Source organism: Leptonychotes weddellii, chromosome 13 (genome assembly GCF_054177405.1).
Source record: "Leptonychotes weddellii isolate Sample4059 chromosome 13, ASM5417740v2, whole genome shotgun sequence".
NCBI lineage: Eukaryota > Metazoa > Chordata > Mammalia > Carnivora > Phocidae > Leptonychotes > Leptonychotes weddellii.
The window spans coordinates 69,411,128-69,438,594 of NC_138381.1; the positions used below are offsets into that span (position 1 = coordinate 69,411,128).

Here is a 27,467-nt window from a genome sequence, read left to right on the forward strand (position 1 = left end):
CACTGAATGTGGAGCCTGATGTGGGGATCAATCTCAAGACCTTGAGATCATGGGGCGCCTGGGTGGCTCAGTCGGTTAAGCAACTGCCTTCGGCTCAGGTCATGATCCTGGAGTCCCGGGATCGAGTCCCACATCAGGCTCCCTGCTCAGCAGGGAGTCTGCTTCTCCCTCTGACCCTCCTCCCGCTCATGCTCTCTGTCTCTCATTCTCTCTCTCGCAAATAAATAAAATCTTAAAAAAAAAGAGGAGGCTTGGGCCTCTGGGTTGCCTGCATTGCAGTCCACAAACGTGTCCTGTCATCCGTCTCTGGGTCCAGATGTCAAGTCCAACTTGTAGATTCCAGCCCGTGGTCTGCGTGTCCCCCACCCTTCCCTACCCCACGCCTGTCACTGATACTGCTGTTTCTGTTGGTTTATTTCAACTTGAGACCATTTACAATTGAAATTGGTGGAGCACAGGGCTGCCTGTTTTTCTCTGTTCACAGAGACATTTGTGGTGATGGCAGTGTGGGGCCTCTGTCTGTCAACTCTTGTTTTGTCCTCATTTAAGCCTGAGCTTGGCACAGTAAGCCAGCCTCTTCCAATTAGCATTTTCCTTCAGGTCAAGGAGACAGGTCCTGTATCTGCGAGGTCCAAGGTGGCTCTGCGTTGTTCTCTGGGTCTCCAGGTTGCCTCTTCTCCGGGCGCCTCTCCCAGGAAGGGTGCACAAGAAGACCCTCTTACCGACTTTGCTAATGGGCTCTCTTCCTCATTATCTGAAGAGAGACCATAATGCTCACAAATGGGGCTCCCCAGTTAAGGAGATCTAGATTCAAATCCCAGGAGAACATTTTCCTTAGCTGACCCCCAGCCTCAGTTTCTCCATTTGCAAAACGAGATCATTGTATTTAACTCACAGGGCTGGCTGGTCATTCACTCACTCACTCATTCATTCATTCATTCATTCATTCAGTAAACATCTGTGGAAGTGCCACTCTGCCCATCATTGTGCTAGCTGCTGAGGATGCAGGAGGGAATGAAAGAGACATGGTTATTACAGTCAGTGAGCAAACACATGTCAAACACTTAGGCCACGGGGTACCCAAACTTGACTGCACATTGGTATTACCTGGAGACCTTTTTTAAAATTTTCAAAGCCAGGGGCGCCTGGGTGGCTCAGTCGGTTAAGCATCTGCCTTCAGCTCAGGTCATGATTCCCGGGTTCCTGGGATCGGGCCCCGCATCGGGCTCCCTGCTCCGCGAGAAGCCTGCTTCTCCCTCTCCCACTCCCCCTGCTTGTGTTCCCTCTCTCCCTGTGTCTCTCTCTGTCCAGTAAATAAATAAAATCTTTATAAATAAATAAATAAAATTTTCAAAGCCAGGCCATACCCCAGCACAGTTAAATCAAAGGTCAGCACACTTCACAGCAGAGCCAGATAGTAAATATTTTAGGCTTTGCAGGCCCTATGTCTCTGTCATGGCTACTCAACTCTGTCCTTATAGTGCAGAGGCAGCCGTAGATACTGGGCGTGTCTGTGTGCCAATAAAACTTTATTTACAAAAGAGGCTGAGGGGCCAGATGCATGGCCCAGGGGTCAGGGTTTGCTGACCCCTGCATTAAACCACAATGTGGCATGGGAGCTCAGGCATCACATGATTCCAGCGTGCTGACAGTGTTGGGAAGTGACTTGGGCAATGCCCAGTCTACATTAGCCCTTATCAGTTTTACTAACACTGCAGCTCAGAGAAACAGTTAGGGGTGGAAACGGGACAATAACCCTGGTCCCTAACTCCAAACCCCATTCTTTTGATCACTCTGCTTTTCTGTTGGAGGCTCTCAGAGCCTCAGTTTCTTCCTCTGTAAAATGGGAGCAATACTAGACCTCTCTGAAGGGTGCCTAAGAGGATTGAATGTACAAATTGACATACATGGCAAGTCTGCCCTCAGGAGGGACTGTGTCAGTGATTCCCATTATCGGCAGGAGTCAGGAGGAGCTGAAAATGGTCCAGGGGTCCCAACGCTGGGGGAGCTGAGGAAACCCTGGGCAAGTGGGGAAATGTTTGGGAGAGGAAGTGCTGGGCTCCATGTTTGGGCAGACGGGCTCTGTTTGGTCTGCTGCCCCAGTTGAGGTCCCAGCCCTAGGTCAGAGCTTGAAGGCTGGGGCAGAGTAGGGTTCCTCGCTTCCCAGGACCCCTGACTGGCCCTGGCCGTGCAGGGTGTGAAGAAGTGAAGCTTTCATTCAGAGGGTTGGGTTGCTGGCTTATTTTTGCTGGAGTTAGCAAGGAAAACATTCACCTCTCTGCTCTAAGCCAAACTCTTCATGGAACACTGGACACATAAAGATGAATCATTAGCTGCTCCTATTCTGCAGGAACTCATGGTCAAGGGTGGTGGGGAGAACAGATTCCTAAGCAGAGGCTCTCCATGTGATGAGGCAACTGACCTGGAGGGATAAACACAGGATGCTACGAGAGGGTCATGGCAGGGGAATTGCCCCCCTCCCCGTGCATTCAGGGAGGGCTTCCTGGAGGAGCCACGCTTGAGCTGGATCTTGGAAGAGGAGTTGCATGAGTCAGGCTAAGGGCATTGGGGAGGGGCTACTGAAGCATGTTCTAGAAAGGGAGAACAGCATCTTTGAAGGTGGGAGGTGGAAAATAGCAGATCCATGGTGTGAATGGGACTTAGGGAGGGCTGAGTGGGGGCTGGAGACAGCAATGGGGCCATGAGCAGTTTGGAGCCCACATTGGCCCTTACCTCTGTCCTTCTGCCTTCCAGATGCGTGGGGCATTTTTGTCCTCTTTGGCCAGGATCAGCATATTCTTCCTCTCCATCTGACCTTTCTCTGTCACTTGAGTGGTAGATATAACCTATAACAAAGGTCCTCGAGACAATGATTATGGATACACCAAGCCCACTCTCAGGATCATATTTAAGGAACCCACATCACCCCCAACACACATATACCAAACTCCACAGCACATATTTCCTTATTGATAATTTATTTCCCAAATAAACCAAGGTGGGCCCATTATCCTAATGAGATTCTTCTAGATTTCTAGATAAGATTTTATTCCCATTTTGTGTTTTAATTTTATTATCTTCTTATATAAGTCACTTTTGACATTTCAAGATGATCCCCCTCCTCCTCTTTCTACACTACAGCAGAAAAATTATATCAAGAGAAAATTCGAGGGGAGGGTTTGGGGTAGGGATACGAGAAGAAGAAAGACAGGTTTCCTGATACGTCTTATTTTTAGGATCGAGGGAAGATTGATCATTAATGCCACCCCCCTGCTCCAATCCGTGGGGTAGTGGCTCATGGAATTAGAGACCCATTGCCCACTTTCCCTGTCATGCCCCCCCATGAGCCCCCACTTCTCCCCGCACGCATCCCCACCCTACTGTTAACATCTTGGATTCCCCATCCATCATCCCCACAAGGAAGATAATTACTCGCGTGGCACCCGGGTCTCCCATTGTTTGGTTACGAGGTTAAAAATCCTTGATACACTTTAATAAATTCAGCAGTGAGCACATTATAAAATGTAATTAAATTCCTCAGCCATCCTCTCTTCCTTTACCAGCAGTGAAATTTAATTGAGGCCACTGAGGGGGCTGAAATAAATCACAGGTGATGACTCCAGGATTCACGTCCCTCTCCGGGAGACCAAGTGATGGCATTGCCGTCCACCCACTGATTAGTGGGCAATTCAGGGGATCCCAGCTCGGCAGGGACCTGCCAGGACTCCGACCCAAGGTGGCGATGGCCTTTTTAAAGGGAGAGAATGATTTTAGTTTGTCCACTAGATCTTGAAGGTGCTTCCAGTCTGGCTTCAATAATTTAAAAAAAAAAAAATTTGTAACCTGGGGCCAGGAAGAATGGGTGTGGAGAACTTTGATTGGGACTCCCTGTCCTGTCTTCCCCTCCTACCCTGTGTCTGCACTTTCCTGTCTCTTGGCCCCACATACCAGCCCTCTGTCTGCTGTGCTACCATTTGCTTTTGCTCAGTGCCCTGACTGCTCATCTGTCCTACTGAGATAGGCTTCTACCTGGAGACACTCTCCAGAAGCCACTTTTCCGTCTCTCCCCCTTGGCCATGACCTGCAGTACCACCCCTCCAACTGTAACTTACGCATCCTCGAGGTCTTCTCTCTGCCTTGATGAAGTGACAACTGGATAATCATGTTAATTAGCCCAGTCAGAAGTGGCGAGAGGAGAGACTTGATTTTCCTTCCCCTCTGCTTTCACAAGCTGACATGGATTTCAGCGGTGGCAGGTAATCAGAGACCTTGCCTCCTCATGGATTATTCTACCAGAAGACAGGGAGGGCTAGGAAGAGCACAGGCTTGGGTGAGACTGGTGAGTTAGAATCTTAGCTGGACTGCTTATTGGTGCTACTGTGCCCCCCTCCTCTCTTCTGTAAAATGGGCATTAAAATGACACAGCCCAGAGGGTGCTAGGATGAGGTGAGCAGAGGGACGCCCCCAAGCGGTCATGCACATTTTGGCTTGGAGAGGGCAGGGCATTTGTCCAAGGATTCACGCCGGGTAAGTGGCAGTAGATCTACAGTCCAGGTCTTCTGGCTTTAGAGAAAAAAATCTTTCACAACGGATACGTATACCGAATAATCACATGGTATACTTTAAATATCTTACAATTTTATTTGTCAGGTACTCCTCAATAAAACTGGTGGGGAAAAGGGAGGAAAAATCTCTCTGTTCATCAGCCAAGGAAATGAGTTACACAGCCCTAAATTAGGGGTTGACACACTTTTCCTATAAAGGGCCGGGTGATCATTATTTTTGGCTTTGCGGGCCATACCCTCTCTGTCACAGTGACTTAACTCTGCCTTCCTAACATGGAAGCAGTCACAGACGATATGCAAATGAGTGGGTGCGACAGAGTGCTGATCAAGCTCTACCTACAAAAGCAGGTGATGGGCTGGATGGGGCCTGGGGGTCATCGTGTGCCAAGCCAGGCATTCAGCCTTCGTCCTTGGAGAGCTTTGTCCTGTTCTAACTGGTGTGTGAATCCTAGAGGCAATAGTAACCACTCAGCTGAGCCCTTGTCCAACTACATTACTCCTACTCATCTTCCTAGCAAGTCTGTGAGGGAGATCTTCTGACTCCCTTTTCCCAGGAGACAAAAGGAGACTCAAAGGTAAAAGTGCCCCAAGCCTCCTAGCGAGGAAGCGGCAGAGCTGACTCTGAACTCAGGGTCTGCTCACCGCAGAGTCCCACACTCCAGTGGGCAGTTGATGACCAGGAAACCCTTCCTGTTCAGAAATAAAGTAGGTTTCTCTGTCTCCAAAGGAGGTCCACGTTCAGGGGCCTTGTCACTAGTTTAAACGCTGTACATGGGGCGCCTGGGTGGCTCAGTCATTAAGCGTCTGCCTTCGGCTCAGGTCATGATCCCAGGGTCCTGGGATCGAGCCCCGCATCGGGCTCCCTGCTCCGCGGGAAGCCTGCTTCTCCCTCTCCCACTCCCCCTGCTTGTGCTCCCTCTCTCGCTGTCTCTCTCTCTCTGTCAAATAAATAAATAAAATCTTTAAAAAAAAAAAAAAAGCCATACACATGTGGATTGGTGTGGCCTTGATACCTCCATTCCTGCAGTCCTCCTATTTCTAGACAGCTTCGCCAGGCTCTTTGTTTTGACTCAATGCCATGGGAATCCCTGACTCTCCTCTGAAAGGTCTCTTAAATCAGGAGCAAATAGCACTGTCCTTGCTCACCCCTCGCATCTCTAACCAGTGTCAGTACCCCCCCCACCCCGCCACCACCTGTTTCCTACCCTGTGATGTGGCACCTGGGCGGTCTTATGTAGACACTGACCAGCACCAGGTGGCTCCCTGGAGGCCATAGCCATCAAGGGCCTTAAATAATGAAATTTTGATCTTGTAGTTGTCTTGGGGAGAGAATGATATTCAAATACACAAAGAAACCCAATTTGGCTTCGAAGCACCACGGAACTGTAACCTTTAGAGACGGCACATAATTAAAAAACTTTTAGATGTGATCTATTTGAATTGGATATTAAAGCAAATAGATATTCCCTGCTATGTGAAGAATATCGTGAGCAGCTTTAGCCAAGGATTGGTTGGCCCCTTGGATAAATCCGGGGGGATTTTAGCTGGCGACTGGCCTGTGACCCCACAAGAAAAGTTTCATGGCCTAAGTTTTATTAGTTTCTGGTATCTTTGAGCCCAAAGAATTTGCTACTTGATCTGAATGTAGCACTGTTGTTAAGAACTCACTCAGGCTGTCATGCCCCTGGGCCAGAGGAAGCTTAAGGGCAGCTTGGAACTTCCTTGTTATTTGTGGTGTTTCTGAGGATGAGCTCTCGGGGTTGACTGCCTCGCTCAAGCCCCAGCTCTCCTAGCGAAGATGGAGTTACGAAGATTAAATGAAATAATACATCTAAAGCACTTAATCTGAGCCCTGCCATGCAGTAGGTGCTCAACTAATGTTAGCTGTGATTATTAATAGTTTTCTGTGCTCAGAGGTCTTTATCTCCATGGAAACCTTTAAGACTAGTGTAGCTTCTATCCGAAAGGGTTGAGAGGCCCAGAGGCTGCAACAGAGAGCTTCTTGCGGTCCTTTCTAGCTCCAGGACTGAATCACTTAAACAATAATTCTCACACTCGCCTCAGAAGGAGATGCTATCGGAAGATAGTGTGGTGTAGGGATGCAAGAAAACTGAGTTTAATCCCAAAGTACGCCAAATACTCGCTGTGGGACTTTGAACAATTAACGTTTTCATTTTCCTTACTTCTAAACTAGGAATACAACCTCATAGGATTGTTTGGATTAAGTGAAGAAACGGCTCCAAGAGGCCTATCCCCGCTTGGGATTCATACCGATAAATAAGACCAAGCGTTGCTCCCATCCAGGCAGCGGACTTATTACTCTGGGGTGTGGATTTTTTATTGGTGTGCTGCAACTGAGATCATGACAGCTCAAGTGGGAAAGCCCTGGGCTAGGAAAAGAATGGCCTTGTAAGGGTCAGGGCTGATGATTTGGACCCCGCTGTGGGTGGGGAGTTGGAGGATAGGGGAGGAGGGCCGGCAAAGGTGGGGGGGGCACTCCTATTTTTGTCCCAGCCAGGCGGGCTGTTCTCCGCTTGGCCACCAGAGGGAGCTCTTCAATGAGTGAGACCACCCCCCCCCCCACCCCCCACCATCCACACTCTGTTCTAATATACTCGGGGGTTCCCGTCACGTTAAAACAAATCCCAAAGTCTGTGTTTTATTTCTCTTACGAAATGTATTACTGTCTGAACTTACGTTCGGTTTTTATTCGTTTACTCACTATCTGACTCCAGGCTCAGAAAATTTATTGCCTTACAGTTTGGGGGATTAGACGTCCAAAATCGGTCTCCCAGGGCTGAAGTCCAGGTGTGTCGGCATAGTTGGTACCTTCTGGAAGCTCCAGGGGAGAATCCGTTCTCTTGCCTTTTCTAGCTTCCTTGGCTGTTGGCCCTTTCCATCCTCACAGCCAGCGACTGTCACATCTCCTCCACTAACTCAGACCCTCCTGCCTCCCTCTTGCCCACATAAGGACTCATGATTACATCGGGCCCGCTTGGGTAATCCTTAATTTAATCACATCTGCAGAATCTCTTCTGCCTGTTAGGCGACTTACTTACATGTTCCAGGGATTAGGACATCTTGGGGGAGGGGTGTGGGCATGATTTCACGAGTGAAAATATTGCTGGCTAACTGCAGGGGTGACAGCTAAAATGAACAGCATACTAGGACACCACCTGCCAGGCCTCTGGCAGCTCTTCTCTGAGCGTATAAGGGTCAGTGTTCCTTTGCTCTTCCTAGACAGAGGTAGGGGGGCAGGGACACTCTAGGATGGGTTGAACTCCATGTATCTGGAGAGCCGTCCGGATGCTCCAGAAGAAGCATCCAGTTTGTTCTTCTCTGTGGTTCAAATCCCAACTCAGTCACTAGCTATGGACGATCGCATATTGCTTCTAAGCCTCAGTGTTCCCGTCTATGAAATGGGGATGAAAGTGGCCATCATTTATTGAACCCAAGCTCTGTGACCTGAATTAAAAACCCCAGTCCTGGCCTTTATTTGCTGTGTGACCTTGGGGAAATGGTGTAACTTCCTGATTTACTTGTTGGTGAGATGGGGCTAATCCTAACAGCTGCTATGTTCCATGCATCATAGGCTGCAGTGGATGGATTATATGAGGTAATGTACAGAAAGGGTTTATTTGGTAATAGTGCTTGGCACACCATATTGCTCAACAAAAAGCATATCTATTATTATTTTTCTCATTTCTTTTCTTCTTTGTCTTCATCTTCAGCATCTTTTTTTTCTCTTACTTTTTCTCCTCCTCTTCCTTTGCTTTATCGTCCCGTTTTTACCTGGTGTCTCTGTGTTAAATGTTTTTAAATATTTTCTGCACACCTGACTCTTCTGTTGGCCTGAGTTCCTGCCCGCCAGGTCAGAGCCCGAGCTTCTCTTTTCAAAGCTGTACATAATGCGAAAGCTTTATTAACGCCAGTTCCTTCTGTCGGGGCTTCTGTCTGTCCGTCTGGCTCCCGAGGGGATTTTGAAGACCGAGGCTCCTGGTTTATCCCCTTTCTGTACGGAGGAACGGCTGAGAGGGCATAGACAGGGACCTACGGGAGGGGAGAAGAATCCTCCTTCCCTCCAACACCCCCTTTCTGTGCACTGGAAATGAAAACATCTGAGAAGAGATTTCTATTATTCTACTCCTGGGACTGAAGGCACCAGGGACACGCACAATTCTGTCTCCATGTCTGCATGACTTGTTATCAGAAAATTAGAGTAGAAAAGAAGCTTTTGTTCAGCTCTGGAGACATCTTAATAGGCGCTTTGATTGTTAAACAGAAGTTTCTGTATCAGTTTAATTGCTGTAAATGCTGTTTGCCTTCTCTGTTATGATAAGGCCTGGATTTTCATAGATTTCCACCCCCCCCCTTCCCTTTAAACAGTTTTCCTTTGCTTTTAGGCTCGAGTTGGCAAGTTTAATGAAATCCACAGGAAGAAAGTAAAGAGAGGATCTCAAAGTTCAGATCTGCACACCCATGTTCGAAGCCATGTGCTGGTTATTATTGCATGAGACTAATGACGTTGTGACCGCTATGTAATTGACAGACTTCACCCCTTCAACCAGATATCAAGAAATGAAACCAAAGAACTAAACTTAATGACTTCTACTTCTTGAGAAGGTGCTGTAATTGAGAATAACAGCATAACTGGGATATGAATCTAAAAGTGAGATGTGCTTATAATAAAAGAGGATTTGTTCTCTGCTGACTTGAGCCTCACAAGTACCATCTTGATTGCTTGGGGTTGGTGCGGGGGGGATGTGAGGTGGCTAGGGGAGTAGAAAATATCTAGATCAGGGCTTCTCAGCCTTGGCACTTTCGACATTTGGGGCTGGTTAATTCTTTGATGTTGGTGCTGGCCTGCGCGTTGTAGGTTGTTGAGCCGAATCCTTGGCCTCTACCCACCCGGTGCCAATAACACTTCCCAACCCCACTGTGACAACCAGAATTATCTCCAGATATTGCCCAGTGTCCCCTGGGAGGCAAAAGTCACTTTGGTTGAGAATACTGGTGAAAGGGCTTTTGCAGGACTTATGACCAATGGCAGAATTACTCCATGAGGTTCTGCTGGTGCCTAGCTGTGTGACCTCTAGCATATTCCTGCATTTCTCTGAGCCCCTGTGTCTTGTAGGGAATAATGAGAACACTGATTGCACAGAGACATAATTTCCACGTCTACACTGCACAGCCTAATGCCTAACACATAGTGAGCGATCAATTAACTCAGTGCTTCCATCATAATCTGCTTGGACTCAGCACACATATAGGAAGACTTACTTTGCTCTTGGTGATGCAAAGATGAGGCTGGGGTCCCGGTCCTTGTAGGAGGGGCACATATACACAGACTTGTTGGTTCTACCTTATTCTTCACTCATGGAGGGCATTGCTGATCAGTCTCGGTGTTCTTTCCTATTGGGCTTCAGAATCTTTCTCAACACGCTTTTCTAGACAGCTACTACGACTGTCCCATGAGATAAAGCCCATTTGGCACTCCTAGTTTTGTAGATTCCCCACGAGGAGGCTGTGTATCTGAGCTAACTAACGCTTTCTCTCCAGCCCAGCTGTCCCATCTGCACCTGCCCTGGCGCTGGAGAAAGCATTTTAAGGAGTTCACAAGTAGCATCCGTCGTCCTAAATCAGACTTAAGTCCCCAAAGGAGCTGGGAATGGAAAGAATGCTCTCTTTCGCTCTTTTTTAAAATAGTTTTTTCTTTGTCTTTTTTGTTTCCCTTGGAAACTGAAACGAGTGGCAAAATGGCTTGGATTGGGTGACATTTAGCTTTTAGTTAAACTGGAGGAAATTCCACCAGCTATGATGCTAATTGATATATCATGCTGTTTCTTGCGTGGCTTTTCTCTGCCCTTCGGGCCTGGAAAATCACTAGCTCTCCCAGAAAGGGTCCCACCTTTACAAGGGCAGAATTGGGGTTCTGGAAACAGCTTTCAGATGGCTGTTAACAGTGTCATTAGACAGAAGAGAGAAGAATGGGTTGGGGTTTAAATGCTCCCTGATCAGTTCAGCTCCCAGTGAACACACCACTCCGGAACAATGGCTGTGAAAAATGGGGTAGGTGTGTGTTTGTAGCTCTGAAAACAGGGAGCTGGCTCCATCTATCTGGCCTGAGAAAGGAGAGCTGGTGTGTGGGTTGGCCACTGGCTTCCTGTCTCCCTCGCTGGTGGAGATCTCACACGCAGCGCGGCTTCACTTCTGCTGTTGTTTCACACCTCCTTGGGGCCCTCGAGGTGGTGGACCGAAGGTGGCGGCTGGTGCTCAGCATCTGCGGGAGAAGTCCCAGAACTCAGACAGAGGTGGAGTGATAGCAGAGGTCCCTGGGATTTAGCTTAAGGCATGAGAGGAAAGACCAGATGGGGACAGGCACCCAGTCTTAAGTCTGTGTGATTTATTGTTTCTTCCTCATTCCCATTCATCCATCAATCTATCTATCTATCCATCCGTACATACATCTACCCACCTACCAATTCATCCACCCCCTCCATTCATCAATCCATCCATCCATCTGCCCATCTACCATTCCAACCACCTACCTACCCACCTATCCATCTACCTACTCATTTATCTTTCCATCCAACTTATCCAACCACTTGTCCACCCAACTATCCAAATATTCATCCACCCATCCATCCACCCATCCACCCATCCACCTACCAATCCATGTATCCATCCATCCATCCATTCATCCAACCACCCACCTACCCATCTGTCCATCTACCCACTCATCTGACCATCCACCCACCTATCCAAACATTCATCCATCCATCCTTCCATCCACTCACTTACCAGTCCATTTACCCATCCATCTATCCATCCATCCACTCACTCTTCCATTTGCTACTCAATCCATCCACTTATTTATTTATTTATTTATTTTAGAGAGAAGTGGGGCAGAGGGAGAGGGAGAGAGAATCTTAAGCAGGCTCCACGCCCAGCACGGAGCCTGACACGGGGCTCGATCTCACAACCCTGAGATCATGACCTGAGCTGAAATCAAGACTCAGACACTTAACTGACTGAGCCACCCAGCCAGTCCTCCGTCCACTTATTTTAACATGAGTTTAGATGGTATGTGGTTGGACATATTTTAAATAATTACTGACAATATACAGAAAGTGATATTAGTTTTCAATATAGAGTGTGCTTTTAAAATAAGTGTATTTAAACAAATAAAAAGAGTTAACTTAATATAGTAAGTAAATAACTTTATGGGCCATACGGGACATGACAAAACTGGGAAAGTGGCCCCCACTTTCACACCCCAGATGATGTGATGGGCAGTGAGGGGGGCTGGGTCTGCTGGACTCACGGGAGGCTCCGCCTTGCTTTGTGGTTCTCTGAAGACATGCATGCCTGGCATTTGGAATCTACCGCGTTAGAACTTTGCACACAAGGGCATGTGCTCTAGAGTCTCTCAAGTCTGGATTCACAGCTGCTCTGCAGCCTCCAAGGTGTATGACCTTGTACCAATGACTTCCTTGCTCCAAGCCTCAATTGTGTTGTCTGTAGGGTGGGGATGCTAACAACCCCTTTCTTTTGGGTCGTTTTGAGCATGTAACAAGCTAAAGCATGTGAGTCACTTGCCACATGCCTGGCATACAGTAAGCACTCCATAAATGGAAGCAGTGCTCATTTTTATTCTTTCCACAGCTGGCTTCTTTCAAGGCACTCCCTGGCTGCCCTGCCCAGGGGACCTTGCTTCAGTCAAAGTAACACATGTTAAACCGGTGTTCCGTTTGGCTTTGGTTTAGCGAATGCTGGTGGTGGTCACTGAAGCCAGCGAGGCTCCCTCTTCCTTCCAGGGCTCGGCTGGAGCCCGCCCCGTCCTCTGACTTTCTGTGTAACCGGCTCTTCTCCTCCTCTCTTCTCTCCCTGCAGACACACTGTCCGTGCCGCGCTGGTCCCCGCAGATCCCTCGCAGAGACCTCGGCAACTCCATCAAGCACAGGTAGGCTGGATTCCCGTGGGCATCAGTGCCCGCCTCCCAGCACAGTGAAGGCTGGGATCTCTGGCCGCCGGAGTGGGAAAGGCTGGGCAGATATTCTGCTCAGGCTCCTGTATCACCAGGCCCCTCTCTCCTCTGCCAAGTGAACCCTCATTGTGGCATCTTATTAACCTTGGCCCTTGTAAAATCAGCATATAATGGTTAAAAGCCAGGGCTTTGGATTCCAACTTTCCTGTGTTCCAATCCTAGCTAGTAAAGCTTTGCAACCTTGAGGAAGTTACTTAACCTCTCTGAGGCTCAGTTTTCTCATCAGATAATTCTGCCTACCCATAGGTGTGTCATGAGGATCAAATGAGATAATATATGTCAAGTGCCAAGCAAAGGGCGCATAATAATCACTCAGTAAACGGTATCATTGTCAAGACAAAGGCTTTACATCCTAATTTTTGGCTCTCTCCACCCAGAAGACGGGATTGCATACTGCACTCATACTGAACTCCGCTGAGGTGTAGGTCAGTCCAGAGCTCCAGCCTTGTTGGGTCCATGGACATAAGCTCCCCAGGGGTACACCTGTCCTTTCGGGAAGGAGACTTGGACCTACTAAACATCCCTTATAAGAAGTTCTTTAACTTTCCAGATTTAACTTTCTACATTTTATGTCATTATCTTAGTCTCCTCACAAGCTCAGTGGGGTAAGTAGCCCAAGTGTGGTCATGTCCCTTTGACAGATAGGGAAACTGAGGCCCTGCACGATTAAGTGATGGGCCTACAAGCTAATTGACCTCCACACTCTGTGTTCTTTGGACACTGCTGCTCAGAGTATTCTTTGTACGGAGGCCTCTGGGAGCTAGCTGAGGGACCTGTTCACTCATTCACGGATTCTCTGCGCTGGTATTTGTAGGGCATTTCTGTGCCTGGGAAGCAGCACCGCGCAAGACCTAGGGCCTGTGCCCTTGGGGAGCTCGCGGTCCGGTGGAGGGCTAGACGGCTAACAGACCGCGACAGTATGTGCGAGCGGGGCTACAAGCGGGAGCGGTATCAGGGGTAGACACATCGCCATGGGGGCGGGGGGCGGCCATGCCCCCCTGGGGCGGGAATGAGCACACTCTCCTGGAATGGCACCTCGTCAACAGTTGTTGAAAGAAACGTGTTGACACGATAGTTGTTAAGACTCAAATGAGGAAACGGTAGAGGAAGCAGTGAGAAATACGTGATACACGCGTCAATGGTCAGGCAGAGAGATGCGGGGAGTAAAGCATCAAAAAGAAGGGCCTTTTCTGTTTGCTTTCCCACTTGCCCCCGGCTCAGTTCCACCCCTGAATTGGTCCCGCCTCTGGATTGGCCACACCCCTGGCTCAGCTCCACCCCTGGATTGGTCCCACCTCTGGATTGGCCACACCCCTGGCTCAGCTCCACCCCTGGATTGGTCCCACCTTCAGGATTGGCCCTACCCCTGGCGCAGCTCCACCTCCGAATTGGCCACACCCCTGGCTCAACTCCGCCTCCGGATTGGCCACACCCCTAGCTCAGCTCCACCCTTGAATTTGTCCTGCCTCTGGCTCAGCTCCGCCCCTGGATTGGCCATACTCCTGACTCAGCTCCACCTCTGGATTGACCCCATATCTGGCTCAGCTCCACCGTGGGTTGGCTACACCCCTGCTTAGCTCCATCCTGTATTGGCCACACCCCTGGTCGGCTTCACCCCTGGATTGACCCTGCCCCTAGCTCAACCTTGCCTTCTGGCTCAGCCTCATCCCGCGGCTCTAGCAACCTGGTGTTAGATCTGGTGGTACCTCATATTGAAATACTGATTCCCAAAGGAAGGATGGTGATCTTGGGCATCAGGAATGTCTTCTTAGAGGAGCCGGGACTTGGGATGCCCTGTTACTCTTTTGTCTCACGCTACGTTTCTCCCCGGGCTCCATGCCAGGCGGAGGAGACCTAGACTCACCCCAGCCTTGGTGAAGAAATGAAATTAAAATCCCATTCCATCCACTGTCCTCAGAGTCACCTCAGCCAGAGCTCAGGAGGAGAGAGAGCTGATCCCAGAGATGGGAGAGGACTGGAAAGGAAAAGAGAACTCCAGGCTACAAGGCACATGCTGCCTGCCCTCTGTCCCCACACTACTGGCTGGAGGGGGGGTGGGGAACCACGAGCCTATTCTGTTCATTCCCAAGAGCTGCCAAATGGCACAAAGTAGGCCTTGCCAAACTTGCTGGCCCCGTGGAAGGGGCAGAAAAAGACTGAACCACCCCCCTAGTCCAGAACTGGAGAGGGAGTTTCCTTAGTCGCAAGAGTCTCTGTTCCGAATATTGCTATTTGCTTCAATATGCAGGCTTTGGGCTGCGGCTGGTCCCACTTGGAGGGTGACTGACCCAAATCAAGCACGTTGGTACAGCAGAAGGATGCAACCTTACCCTCAAAATTCTCAAGCACCAAGTTACATAATCACTTCTGATTTTCATTTTGACACTCGGAGGCAGTGGAGATTAGATACAACTCCTGCAGAAGGTAGCAAAAATTGAAAATGAAAATTAACTCTGACCCGGCAACCTTCAATACTTTTCTGGGGCCAGCCCCACTGCCTCATGGTATCTCTTGGGGGAAGAAAGCACCCCAGCAGCAGCGGGAGCCCCGGGGAAGTTAACGTAATGCACCTCTGTTCCTGCTGGTTCCTGCTTCCTAGCTATCCGAGCTGTCCAAACTGCCTTGCGTTTGCAGCAAGCGGTGGTGACGGGGGAGGAAGATGAGCTTACCGTCTGCAAGGGCTTTCACTTTGGGGACTCTGCTTCTCAAGTTTGAGGCCTCAGCTCTTCTGAGGGGAGGGGGAGGCCCCCATCAAAGCTCCCCAGATGATGTGATGGGCAGTGAGGGGGGGCTGGGTCTGCTGGACTCATGGGAGGCTCCGCCTTGCTTTGTGGTTCTCTGAGGACAGTTCTAGCCTCATCCATCGCTCTGTCCCAGAACTGAATTCGGCATATAGCCGGCCACCAGGCAGGACTTGTTGAATTAATGAAGGACTGTCACGGATGTCCAGGTAATAATAAAGTCACAACCCAGTTGAGTGAGCCCTTACTATGTGCCAGGCAGTGTGAGGCCCTTGACGAGCATGGCTTGTTGGGTCCTCCCAGCAACCTGTGACGTTGGTTATCATCCCCAACCTGCAGATAGGGAGACTGAGGCTCCAGTGGTCTGAACAACTTGATGAAGTCACACATCTTGGAAGAAGCAAGACTAGAATCCAGGGCCTGTGTGCTTACCCTGTAAGCGGCTCATCCTTCTAGAGATAGCCCTGTCACCACCACCTTGCCCTTGAACGTTTTCTGTCTCTTTTCCACAGGTTTTCCACCAAGTACTGGATGTCTCAGACGTGCACCGTCTGTGGGAAAGGAATGCTTTTTGGCCTCAAGTGTAAAAATTGCAAGTAAGTGGCTGCATTCAGAAATGTTTTCCTGGTGCCTGATGTCCATGAGAACCATGCTGGGCTTTGAAAGAGCTTACAGAAGTTTGGTTTCTTGGTTCTCGGGAGGATCGCTTGCTCCATGTTTCAGAACCGTGTCTTAAGTGAACCTCTGCCTCTGGGCAAGGGGCCAAGGGGAGCAATTCGGAGTAAGAACCAGAGCTGATGGATGGTGTGGGAAATGTAGCCCACTGTCTGCTGAGGCCCAGTGATATTTGCATATTCGTAGCATCTAAGATTAGGGGTTGGCACACTTTTTGTCTAGTTGACCAGATAGTAAATACTTTAGGCTCTGCGGACCCGAGGGTCTCTGTTACAACTACTCAGCGCTACCACGTGGCTGAAGAGACAATACGCCAAAAAACGAGTGTGACACATTTATTTATTCCAATAACACCTTATTTACAAAAATACGCTGTGGGCTGGCTTTGGCTCCTCAGCTGTGGTTTGCCAATTCCTGAGTTAGAATTTGTAAAGTCTTTTCTTCCTTTATTTTTTTCTCCTCCGAGGGAGTTATTCTGATTCTCCCCATTTTACAGGCATGAAAGCTGAGTCTCGGCCAGGATAAGCCCCCTGCCTGAGGTCACACAGCCCTGACCCCGAACTCCTCTCCCCTCTGTGGCATCATGTTGGTCTCCAGCTCTGGTTAGGAAGGCTCGGCCACGCAAAGCTCCCCCACTCACACGTACCCATGCCAGTTCATGGCCGGCAAAAGGCGGGGAAGTAGGAGAAAAAATGTGATGTCCAACATGGACTCTGGAGTCAGACTAAGATGGGTTCAAATCCTGGCTCTGGTCCGTTCTAGCTGTGTGACCTTGGGCAAGTCGCCTCACATTTCTGTTCCTCATTGTTTTTTGTTTTTAATCTGCATGAAAGGAATAATCATCATACCTGGCTGATGTGGTGATTAGCATCCAATGAATCAGCACTCAAGGACACAGCATGGCACCAGGCTCAGAGTTCTGTCCTCTGTCAGAGGTCTCAAATGCCTTTCTGCCTGGCCTCCCTCGCTCCTTCCATAAACGTGTGTGAAATACCTCTCTGGCCCGATTCCTGTTAAGACTGTCAATAACATTTAACTGTATCTCAGAGTGACACAGGGAAGTAGCTCTGTCTGCTTCATAGGAACCATTCTTAAAAAGAATGTAGGAATCCCTCTTTCCTTGTCCAGCCCAGGCGGGCAACTCCCCTTTGGGCTCCTTCTGGCCCCCCTGCATCCCTGCCCCTTGGTGGGAGGGGACAGCAGCGGTGGTGAGCGCTCACTCTCCCCCCCCCTCCCCGCCCCGCCTGGGTGTCTCACCTGAGTAACGGAGGTAAGGCTGAGCTCCCTTCCCTCCTGGAGTTGGGGAGGATTAATGAGTTCCAACCCTAAGAGGCCATAAGCTCCCAGGCATGAGGGGCGGTGGGAAGAAATGACCCAGCATTACCGTTTGGAGGCCTGCATCCCCATCTTGGTCTTCCCTAGACCCTGGCTCTCAGGTGAGCCCTCGGGATGGTGACCCCTGGCTTTCTGACTCCGAGAGGCTCGAGGCCGGGCCCTCGGGTCCACGTGAAGGCTGTCTGATATTCCCCACACACCAGCTGCTCTGGGGCCTGTCTCACCCGGGTGTAGTCACACCATGTTCTGAGGGGAAGAGGCAGCTCTCACATCCTCACACCTGCCAAGCAGAGGCTTTGAAGTCAGGTAATTAGGTGACAGGGACGCAGCCAGGAGTCAGTGAGGCTGAACACTTCCTGAGCCGTTTTAATTTTCAGCCCTAGAGGCGGAACTCTGAGGCGGCCTTTGCTCTTGCTCTCTGTTCTAGAAGTAATGAACAAAGACTCAGATCCTGCCAGGGGTTGGGGGAGGGATGGAGTCCTGGGGGAGAAGCACAGGCTTTGGAAGCAGCCAGAACTGAGTGTGAGTCCCAGCTCCACTGCATTCCTGTATGAGCTTGAGCGAGCGACTTGTCAGTCATCTCGGGGATCCGTTTTCCAATCTGTAAAGTGGGTGTGATGCTGGCCCCCTCCATAGGCCTGTGGGAAGGAGCCAATGAAATGTTCTCGCCCCAGGTGACCATGTTCTGTCAAAGAACATCCATCCTCACTCCACCTTGTGCAGAAATGGCTCCTGGTGTGTAAGAAGCAGAATTCAGGCCATGGTTGGATTGCACTGTTGATCTCACCAATTTGCTCAGCTCTTAGAGAAGCTTCCAGAACGGAAGAACTATAGACTCAGCAGAGTCTATAGTTGCTATGAAGGTCCAGCATGCTTCCAGTTTTTTTTTTTTTTTTAAGATTTTATTTATTTATTTGAGAGAGAGAGAATGAGAGAGAACACATGAGAGGGGGGAGGGTCAGAGGGAGAAGCAGACTCCCCGCCGAGCAGGGAGCCCGATGCGGGACTCGATCCCGGGACTCCAGGATCATGACCTGAGCCGAAGGCAGTCGCTTAACCAACTGAGCCACCCAGGCGCCCGCTTCCAGTTTTTTGACACTTGTGTAACTACAGCAATTTTGTGCTTGTGTAGTCACAACAGAGCTTGGGGAAGATGCACCTCTAGAGAAATGAATTTCGGTGGAACTGAAGTGAGTGCATAAAGAGCCATGACAGATGGATGACACCCCAGAGCAGTGGCACCAAGAACCAGGAAGCAGCTTTTTAGAAAAAAAAAAAAAAAAACTGTTCATTTGCTCAGCTGTTTATTGAGAACCTACTATGGGCCAGGCGCAGTTCTAGACAGAAGGAAAATCACAGTGACTAAAACACACAAGACTCCTGCCTTCATGGAACTTACATGCTAGGGGAGGGGAGGGACAATATACAAACCAGTGAAATAGATCATCTCTCTGTTCAGAGGATGCTAAGTGCGAAGGAGAACAAAGCAGTGAAGAGAGGAAGTGCCATGATACAGGTCATTTCTTGTGGTTCTGAATCATCCCAGAGGCATAGGTTTGAATCTGCTCTGAAGACGATGATTTTTTTTTGAAACCTAAAGCATTGCTGGTTCGGTTATCACCAGAAGCTCCTTGGGTGAAAAGGATTGGATTGGACCCATGCGACTCCACGTGTGGTCCCTGGACCAGCAGCATCAACATCACCTGCGAGCTGGCTAGAAATGCAGACTCTCAGACTCTGCCCAAACCTGCTGTATCAGAATCTGCATTTTAAGATTGTCCTGGTGATTCTTGTACACATTAAGGTTTGAGAAGCACTTCTCTGAGTGATCTCCAAATTCCTTTTAGAGAGGATTTTCTTTGTCTATATCAGGAGTCTCAAACTCGAGTATGTATCAGAATCCCCTGGAGAGTTTGTTAAAACACAGATTCCTGGGCATGGCCCAGAGTCTCTGATGCAGCAGGTCTTGGGTGGAGCCCTAGAATTTGGAGTTCCCAGGTGATGCTGATGCTGCTGGTCCTGGGACCACATTTTGAGAAGCACTACTCTACAAAGAAGTAGTAGTTTGACAAAATCAAACTTTATTTTCCAGCCTGATATTTCAGTATATGAGGTTTGTTTTTTGGGGTTTTGTTGTTTGTTTGTTGTTGGTGGTGGTTTTTTTTATTTTTTTGGTTTTGGGTTTGTTTTTTTTTTTGGTTTTTATAGACTGGTCATTTTTGCTAACTATTTTGTAAGCTTTTGTGTTATTTCATTTCTTGGCCTCATTCTGTAAACTTGAGTCTTGTTCATCATCATCTCTCCAGTACATTCATCCAGTAAATATTTGTGTGATAAGCCAAAAGGATAAGGCATGATTGGAACCCGGGGTTGTAGGTCAGACACACACCTGCATTTGAACCCTGACTCTGCTACTAACAGCTGGGTGTCACCACTTCTGAGCCCCATTTCTTCTTCTGTTGAAAGAGGAAAATAATATCTACCTCACTAGATTGTTAAAAAAAAAAAAAAAACCCACAAACAGAAACAAACAAAAAAACCCTAAGTGAGGTAAGTAAGGTAAAATGCTCAGCCCAGTACCTGGTGCATTATGAGAACATCATACACTAAAGCTAATACTGTTACTAACTTTATGGATTAATTTTGGGGTACTCCCCCACCCAGGAAGCCAGGATACTTGCGAATGTCTAACCCCCTTTCCTCCTCCTTCGGCTTAATGGCCACTTCCTCCGGAATTATCATCAGCTGTCTTGTTGGCGTTCTGAATAGAGAGATTAGCGAACTAATAGGAAATTATGCTCAGAAAGCAATTTGCAGTTATCTAAATTGAGGACTTTTCATCTAATAGGTTCATGAGCGCGGAATGGAGTTTCGTTCTAAGTGGTCGGATGTCAGCACAATCCACGTATTGTCTGATGACTGTGGATTCAGCTGCAGGAAGATGCTGATGGGTTTCCCAGCTCTTGGTCATGCATTATCTGCATCTTTCCTCCTTTTCGGGGTCTTTCCACAGGTTTCTGCAGAGCTGAGGTCTGGGTCCTAGGAAACCTGTCCACCCCTATCTGCATTTCTTACAGGAAAGTGCACGGTGGTGAATTCGGGTGGCTTGTGCTCTTGGAAACAAGTTTGAACCAAGGGGTTTTTTTGTTTTTTTGTTTTTTAACTGCAGGGACTGCGTGTGGAAAGGAGGGGACATCTTCCAAAACTGCCAGTGGAGAAGCATTTGAATTGTCTGTCTCTTGTGTGTGTTTTAGCCCCCCTCCCCCCACTCTGTTTTTAGAGTGTGCTATGGTTCTGGTTAGGGACAGCGTACCCAGAGACACGGTTGCTTAAAATTGTCTGAGCCTCTCCCAAGACTTCCAGGCCCAGACGCAGGGGATAGGGCCTCGAAACCTCCATTTTTAATAAGCCTCCCAGAGGATTCAGATTTGCACTGAAGCGTTAAGTGAGGAACATGGATGTAGAAGGGGGAGGTGAACCAGGTAGGTTAATTATTACTGCAGGGGGAGGTGCCCAGGCTACACCGGGCTGGCTGGGGGGATACATCATGCACATCAGGGGAGGAGGGGAGGCCCTCCTGGTAGCCTTTGAAGTCTTGAGGGAGGAGTGGGAATTAGCTAAGTGGAGCAGGGGGAAAGGTGTTCTGGGTGAGGACACGGCACGGGCAAAGCTTGGATCAGGGCTTAGATGGACTTGAGCATATTGCGCAGTTGCACGTACTGGGCAGGGCGCGGGGTCCCGAGAACGCCCAGTCTGCCCTGCAGCTGCAGTACCAGGCCCTGCCGCTCTGACTCATGGGCGCTGCTCCCTGTGGTTCCGGGCCTGGGAAGTAGGGACCCCTCGCTCCCCGTCCAGCCCCATTCCCTGGGCGCTGGAGCTGTCATCTTGCTGGAGGGTGTCGGTTTCCAAGGGCAAGGCCTTGGGGAGGACAATGCTGGTGTCAGGGTGGCCTTTCCTTCTGGCAGTCAAGTGGGAGGCAGAAGCCAGGGGTTCTGATGTTCTCTGAGTCACCTGCTCTTACAGCCTGAGACAGGAGGGGCTTGGGTGTCAGAATGCCTTGCAGCTGCTAAGACTCATTTTTCTCGAAGACCAGGGAGGAGTACTCACTCCCCTACTTTGAAGACAGGATGATGAAGCTAGTGACCACAGAGCACCACCTTCCCCATCCATGTATGTCTGGATGTCCTGCTCATATTCCCAGTGACCTCATTTACCAGCAGCTGTGGGTGCTGCTGCTAACAGCTCAAACATGAGACCTCCCCTGGAGGTTTGCTCTTGGGGGATTGCAGCCGCCTCACCCCGAGGTGCCTGGGAGGAAGCCTCCCCCTCCCCCACTGGCTCAGAGCCGGGCACTCGCTGGGGCAGGTGTTACAGAAGGCCAGCTTGCTTGCCTCAGGGCAGACACCCTTTGTGGTCCAATTCACAGTCTAGAGCCCCAGAAGGATCAGGCTGAGACTAGAGTCACTTGAAACTGCATCTTTGCTTAGCTTCTCCCCCATTTCCTATCCAGCTCCCCCTACAATGGAATCAGTCTTTCTTGGAGAACTCCCTCCATATATCGCTCACGAGAACATCCATCTCAGGATCTGCATCAAGGGAACCCAACTTGGTTGTTTTACCATAAAATGACAGCTGGATGCACACCCTGGAGCCAGAGAGAGCTGAGTTCGGGTCCTGGCTCGGCCACTTCCCAGCTATGTGATTCTGGGGAAGTTTCTAAACCTCTCTGAGATAAAATGAGGCTGAACCATTCGTGTGATGTGATAAGACATGTGAGTGCACGGATCACATTATGGCTTGGGGATTCCCTCAAATCAGAATCTTTCAATAAATCGTTCAGCATTTTTTAGTTGTAGAAACTGATTTTCTATTAATGCAAAGTAGGAAGAGAAACCTACTACTTGCTAAATCACCTCCCTGGGTTGATACGTGGTCAAAGTTCCGGAAAATTTAGCACATTCTCTCTTTTTCTGTAGCGCTTCTTCCCCATTTGTCTTTTGGGATTTTCTGAACCATCCCGCTTCTTAGGGGACATGTTCAAGCATTTATATCAACATTTCTCAACCTCGGCACTGTTGAAATTTGGGTCCCAATAATTCTTTGTCTGGGTGGCTGTCCTGGGCATTGCAGGATGCTGAGCAGCATGGCTGGCTCCCCCCACCAGATGCCAGGAGCACCCCCAACACACACACACAGACACACACCCCATCCCAGTTGTGACAACCAAAAGTGTCCCCAGACATTGCCAGATCTTCCCAGGGGGAGCAAAGTTGCCCTTGGTGGAGAACAGCTGGTATAGATAACGAATCAGTCACTGCCCACCAGTGGGACTGAGGTAGACATTATTTAGTTCTAGAGGGTCAGCGTTAGAATGCCATTACTGAAATAGTCAACAAAGTGATCAAACATCTCAGTGTGCCTGGGACTTTCTGGGGGTTAGCACTGAAAGTCCCATGTCCCAGGCGACCCAGGTAGGTCGGGGCAGATCTCTGCAAGTAGAAACATTTCATATGTTCCAATCTAGGTCACTGCCCATTTCAGTAGGGGTGAGACCCATAAGTATTTCCTTGGAAAGGTAAAGAGAGAGCTGGGAAAACTGAGATAAGCAGCGCAGGATTTCCACTTTATTCCAGTGTTTGGAAGCCCTTTATGTACATCCTTCCTCCTACCTTCAGTAGCCTGGCTGGGCATGCTTGCACTTCCTTCTTTTTCTGTAAGCTGTCACTTTGTTAATTTTCATTTAAATGAGCCGTGCACTCCTCTATCCAGTTTTGCTCTGTTACTGGATCTTTTTCACTTGGCTTTTCTGCGCTTCTCGGTTCCTTTCTTGCCCCGTATGTTCTCCTAACCTGTGTTTCTGCTTCAAAACACAATGTTTTATCTGAAAATGTCCTGGCTTTGTACAGTGACTCCAGCCACAGGTGATGCGCTAGCTAGAAGTGCGAAATAAGCCATGGTTGGTTTGAGCGACTGGCTGCGCTAATTTTCCCCACCCTGGAAAAACTGGGGAGATGATCAGCACTGATGTCACAGCTGCTGCAAAGTTCCTGGACGCTTCAGGAATTTGTACAACACACAGGATATTGGCAGGATATAATTATGAGCATGCATTTCAGAGATCACCAGCTTAAAGCCTGAACTTACTTTTCCATTAATAGAAACATTTCTGTTTTTGCAACAATCATAATGGGAATTTGTGGTCCCTTATATGAGTTTTTACCTATTATATGCAAAACTTTGGGTCCAGTTACAGTTGTTAGGGGAAGGAGGGTTATAATTCTACTGGATGCCAAGGTGGGCATTGAATGTGATGATGATGGTGCCGATGATATCATGTATTAAGGGCTTACTAAGTGCTGGACATTTTGCTAAACACTTTTCATGCATGATCTCATGTAACTCTTGCAACAACCATGGAAGGTAGGGTCTGTTCATCCCCATTTTATAGATGATGAAACGGAAATTCTCCCAGTAAGTAGATCTGCTCATCGAACCACCAGTATCTCTGATTCAAGATCCCAGACTCTTAATCACTTTGCAAAGGGCCAGTCATGTAGTAGGCCAGCCACAAACGGTAGCCCCCACTCAGCTTCTCCTTGAATCAAAGAGGCAGAATGGAAGATGAACATCTGTTCTCAACCTGACCCTGGACCAGAGCTGATCATCTTTTCCTCCTCCTTCCCCAGCCTGCTATCCTATCCCCGATTTCTTGAACTGAAAGATGGCCAACTGGTCTTTGTGTTTTGATGAGCACCTCCAAGTCCTGGGAGCCAAGAAGACTCTGTGGTCACTTTGTCCTCTCTTGGGGAAAGTTGCAGGATGCGAAGGGGGACATCTCCAACAGCTAATAAATGCACAGCTTTCCTGCGCTGTATTCTCTTACAAAGAGAAGTGCTGGGTTTTCCTAAACATTGTTCATTATTTTGCTGGAGCTTGCAGTATGATTTATATGTTAACACTCCCCACCAACTTTGTTCGTTTCTGTTGTTGGGGTTTTTTTGTTTTTTTTTTTCTAACCCAGTCGTAGGCCAAAGAGCTCAGCCTCACTGAGTTGTCAGCAGGGAGGGGAAGAAGTGTTTTGATATCCTCCACTGAGAGCATATGAGGGCATTTCTAGAAGCATCAGCTCAAATGAGAGACCACAGGGGAACCAAGATGAGACAAAACTGCTCAGTTGGGGTATTCAATGAAACAAGCCCCATGGTAAAGGGGGCAATGATTTGGTTTAGTGATTTTGCGAGAAGCCTTGAGGAGCACTTAATGCCGTGACCTGGGAAAAAGAAAACAGAGGCAGGAAGTCAGAGAGATAATGAGTGAGGGATGCTCTTGAATTGTAGCTATCTGCTGCCAGAGGGGAGGCTTTCCAAAATGCTGATCTAGCCTTCACCTCCCTGTTTAAAATCCTTCCTTGGTTCTCTCTTGCTCTCAGGGCAAATCCAGGCTCACGATGATACACAGCACCATCCCTTGCTCATCTGTCCTTCCAGCCCTCTCACGATCTCCCTCCTCACACCCAGAGCTCCAGCTTCATTGAGCTGTCTACCCCTGCGGCAGGCCTCCTGCCCACTAATCAACACATCTTTGAACTGCCTTTTATTGCTCCTGCCTGGATCTCTTTTGCGCACTTCGGCTAGCTCCCATTTATCCTTCAGGCTCAGTTCAGTTGCCACTTCCTACAGGAAGCCCTCCTGGACTTCCCTCAGGTCCAAAGTGCCACACCCTGTCCTCTACCGTCATTCCATATAACATAACTATGTTGTATTGGGCTACGTACCTGTCTGTCTCTCTGACCGGGACTTTAAACTGGTTGAGGGTAGGGCTGTGTCTATGTTGTTCACTCTTTGTACCTCCAGAGTTAGCACATACGTACTTGGCACATAGAAAGTGCTCAGTAAACATTTGTTGGTGGCATAGATCTCCAAAGGAACTTCAGGAGGGAAAGTGGTTCTTGCCAACCCAAGGCCCCGAGAACCCAGTTCCGGTCCACCGGGGGATCCTTTTAGGAGGCAGCTCTGAGACACTGGGATGAGTAGAGAGATGTTCATGCTTAAAATAGTTAAGAGATGGGTTCACATACCTGGATGGCGAGCTCCATGCTAAATATTTGCAAGAGAGATGATTGAAGAAAGAATTCTTGCCCTGTCTTATGACACACAGCCAGAACCTCACACAGCAGGGGGAAGGCAATCATGTTTTGGGTGTGTGAATGAATGAATGATTCCCACTCTGCCCTTTACTGTCTGTCTGACTGGGCCGCTTACTGAGCCTCAGTCTTCCTGACTTTGAAATGGGCGTGATGGTATCCACCTTTCATGGTACTGTTGTTCAGAGCAAACACGTTATGCAAGAGCACCTGGCCCAAAGTTGGTGTTTCTTTAACGTTCTCTCCATCAGATGTTGGGGGCTGGGTTTTTAAAACACACCATTGGCCCTTGGGAAGGAAAGGCTGTGCCCTGCTCAGATGGATTGCCAAGCAAGCTGGTGTGGACAAGAGAAAGGTGGGCTTGGGGAGTTGGGCTGCTTGGAGCCAACTTCTCGTAAATTGATTACAGTAGCTCAATGAACCATTTGAAATGGATAGGGGACTGTGTTCACCAGCAGGAGTCTTGCCCGCCTCTTCAGGGAAGACTAGCATTCTGATCCCAGGGCTCTGGGCTCACATCTGCCCCACAGGGCTGCTGGGGCACATGACAAGTCCATTAAGGAAACAACAAAGCTGCTCCTAAAGGGGTCATATTTGTCCCCCACAGTTCCCCAGGCAAGGTCCATGCAAGTCTGGTGTGCTTCTGGCCAAACCCTGTCCTGCCCTCACGTTGGGGGAGGGAGAGAGGGAGGGCAGCGAGAAGGGATGCAGACAGGGACACACCTGCATTTCATAAACGGCGGGGGATACCATTTGTAACAATGCAGGAATCATTTCAAGAAGCCTTTTGATAGAGGCTGTTCACTCCCATACACCAGTGGTGTGTGATGGCTTTCCCACTGCCCTTCCTTCCTTTGTCTGTCCCTTTCTGTCCCTCCCTGTCTGTAGTGTTTATTCAGCATTTTTGCAAACCAGCCAGCAGACCAGGCATTGAAAGGGGCACAAGGAACGGGAGCTATAAAGATGAGGAAGACCCATATCTTGCCCTCAAGATAAATTCACATATTTAATTTTCAGATGGACAGGATGTCTCATTTAGCTAGCAGCTCCTCTGGGCAACGAGATATTCCATGTAAGCAACTTTTCTCGAGAACTGAAGCTTATCCTATTGGCTCTGAAAGTTAAAAAAAAAAGTTTAGGAGGTTCGCATGGCATCCTCTGTGTCCACTCTAGTGTGTTTTAGTCCTGCCTAGAGAAACGTTGACCTATTTGCTGCCTCAGTGGACCCCACTCAGGCTTTTTCTCGTTAGAACCTCATCACAGTTTTGCCGATGAGGAACCTGGCACTCAGCAAGGCAGACGGAGGTCCCCTTGGTGTGGGAAGGGCAGAACTGCGATTCAGGCTCAGGTTGGCTTTACTCAGAAGCCCAGGCTTCTCACCACTTCTGGAACCACATCTGACCTTTTCCTGGTGCCTGGTGTTGTTCAGAGTTACCATGCTAATACACGGAGCTCCTCCCGGCCACGTTTGATGGGGAGCTTCGTCCTGGGCAGTCAGCTGCGTCCACCCCACCCCTCCCTTTCCTCTGGGTGGAACGGAGCATCTGGAGAACCAAATTCATTAAGGGCTGTGTGCTGAGGACACACAAGGGACAAGGAGCAGAGGGCTTGATGTGAGAGCTTTGGGACAGGCCATGTTGGGTTTCAAAACTCCTTTAACCATCATGGTGTCCTGGCTAGGCTTGCCTCTTTCTAAAGACCTCAAAACAAGGATTCAAGGGCAAGTGGTTTATTTGCAAGGTGATCCAGGTCACACCATCAGGGGAGGAGGGGAGCAGGACAGGAAAGGGAAGGCAGCCAGTACTGGGTGTCTCATAGGACAAGTAAGGGTTCTGGGCAGCTGAGGTCCAGTCCCATGTCTGCGCACCTCTGAGTTGTCCCACCCAAGGGAGAAGAGACTGGAATAGTCCCCAGCCAGCTCCCACCCATGGGTGTTTCAAAGGACCAGGCATGGCAGCCAG

General features: G+C 49.1%; 1 protein-coding gene across 1 annotated transcript in view; it reads left to right on the forward strand.

Moving 5' to 3' along the window:
- KSR2 (kinase suppressor of ras 2) overlaps nucleotides 1-27,467 on the forward strand; it is a 364,696-nt gene that overhangs the window by 258,968 nt on the left and 78,261 nt on the right. Inside the window, exons 6-7 of the mRNA XM_081802115.1 lie at nucleotides 12,459-12,528; nucleotides 15,866-15,949. Of these exons, the coding sequence (XP_081658241.1) occupies nucleotides 12,459-12,528; nucleotides 15,866-15,949 (154 nt within the window). The remainder of the gene's footprint in view (nucleotides 1-12,458; nucleotides 12,529-15,865; nucleotides 15,950-27,467) is intronic.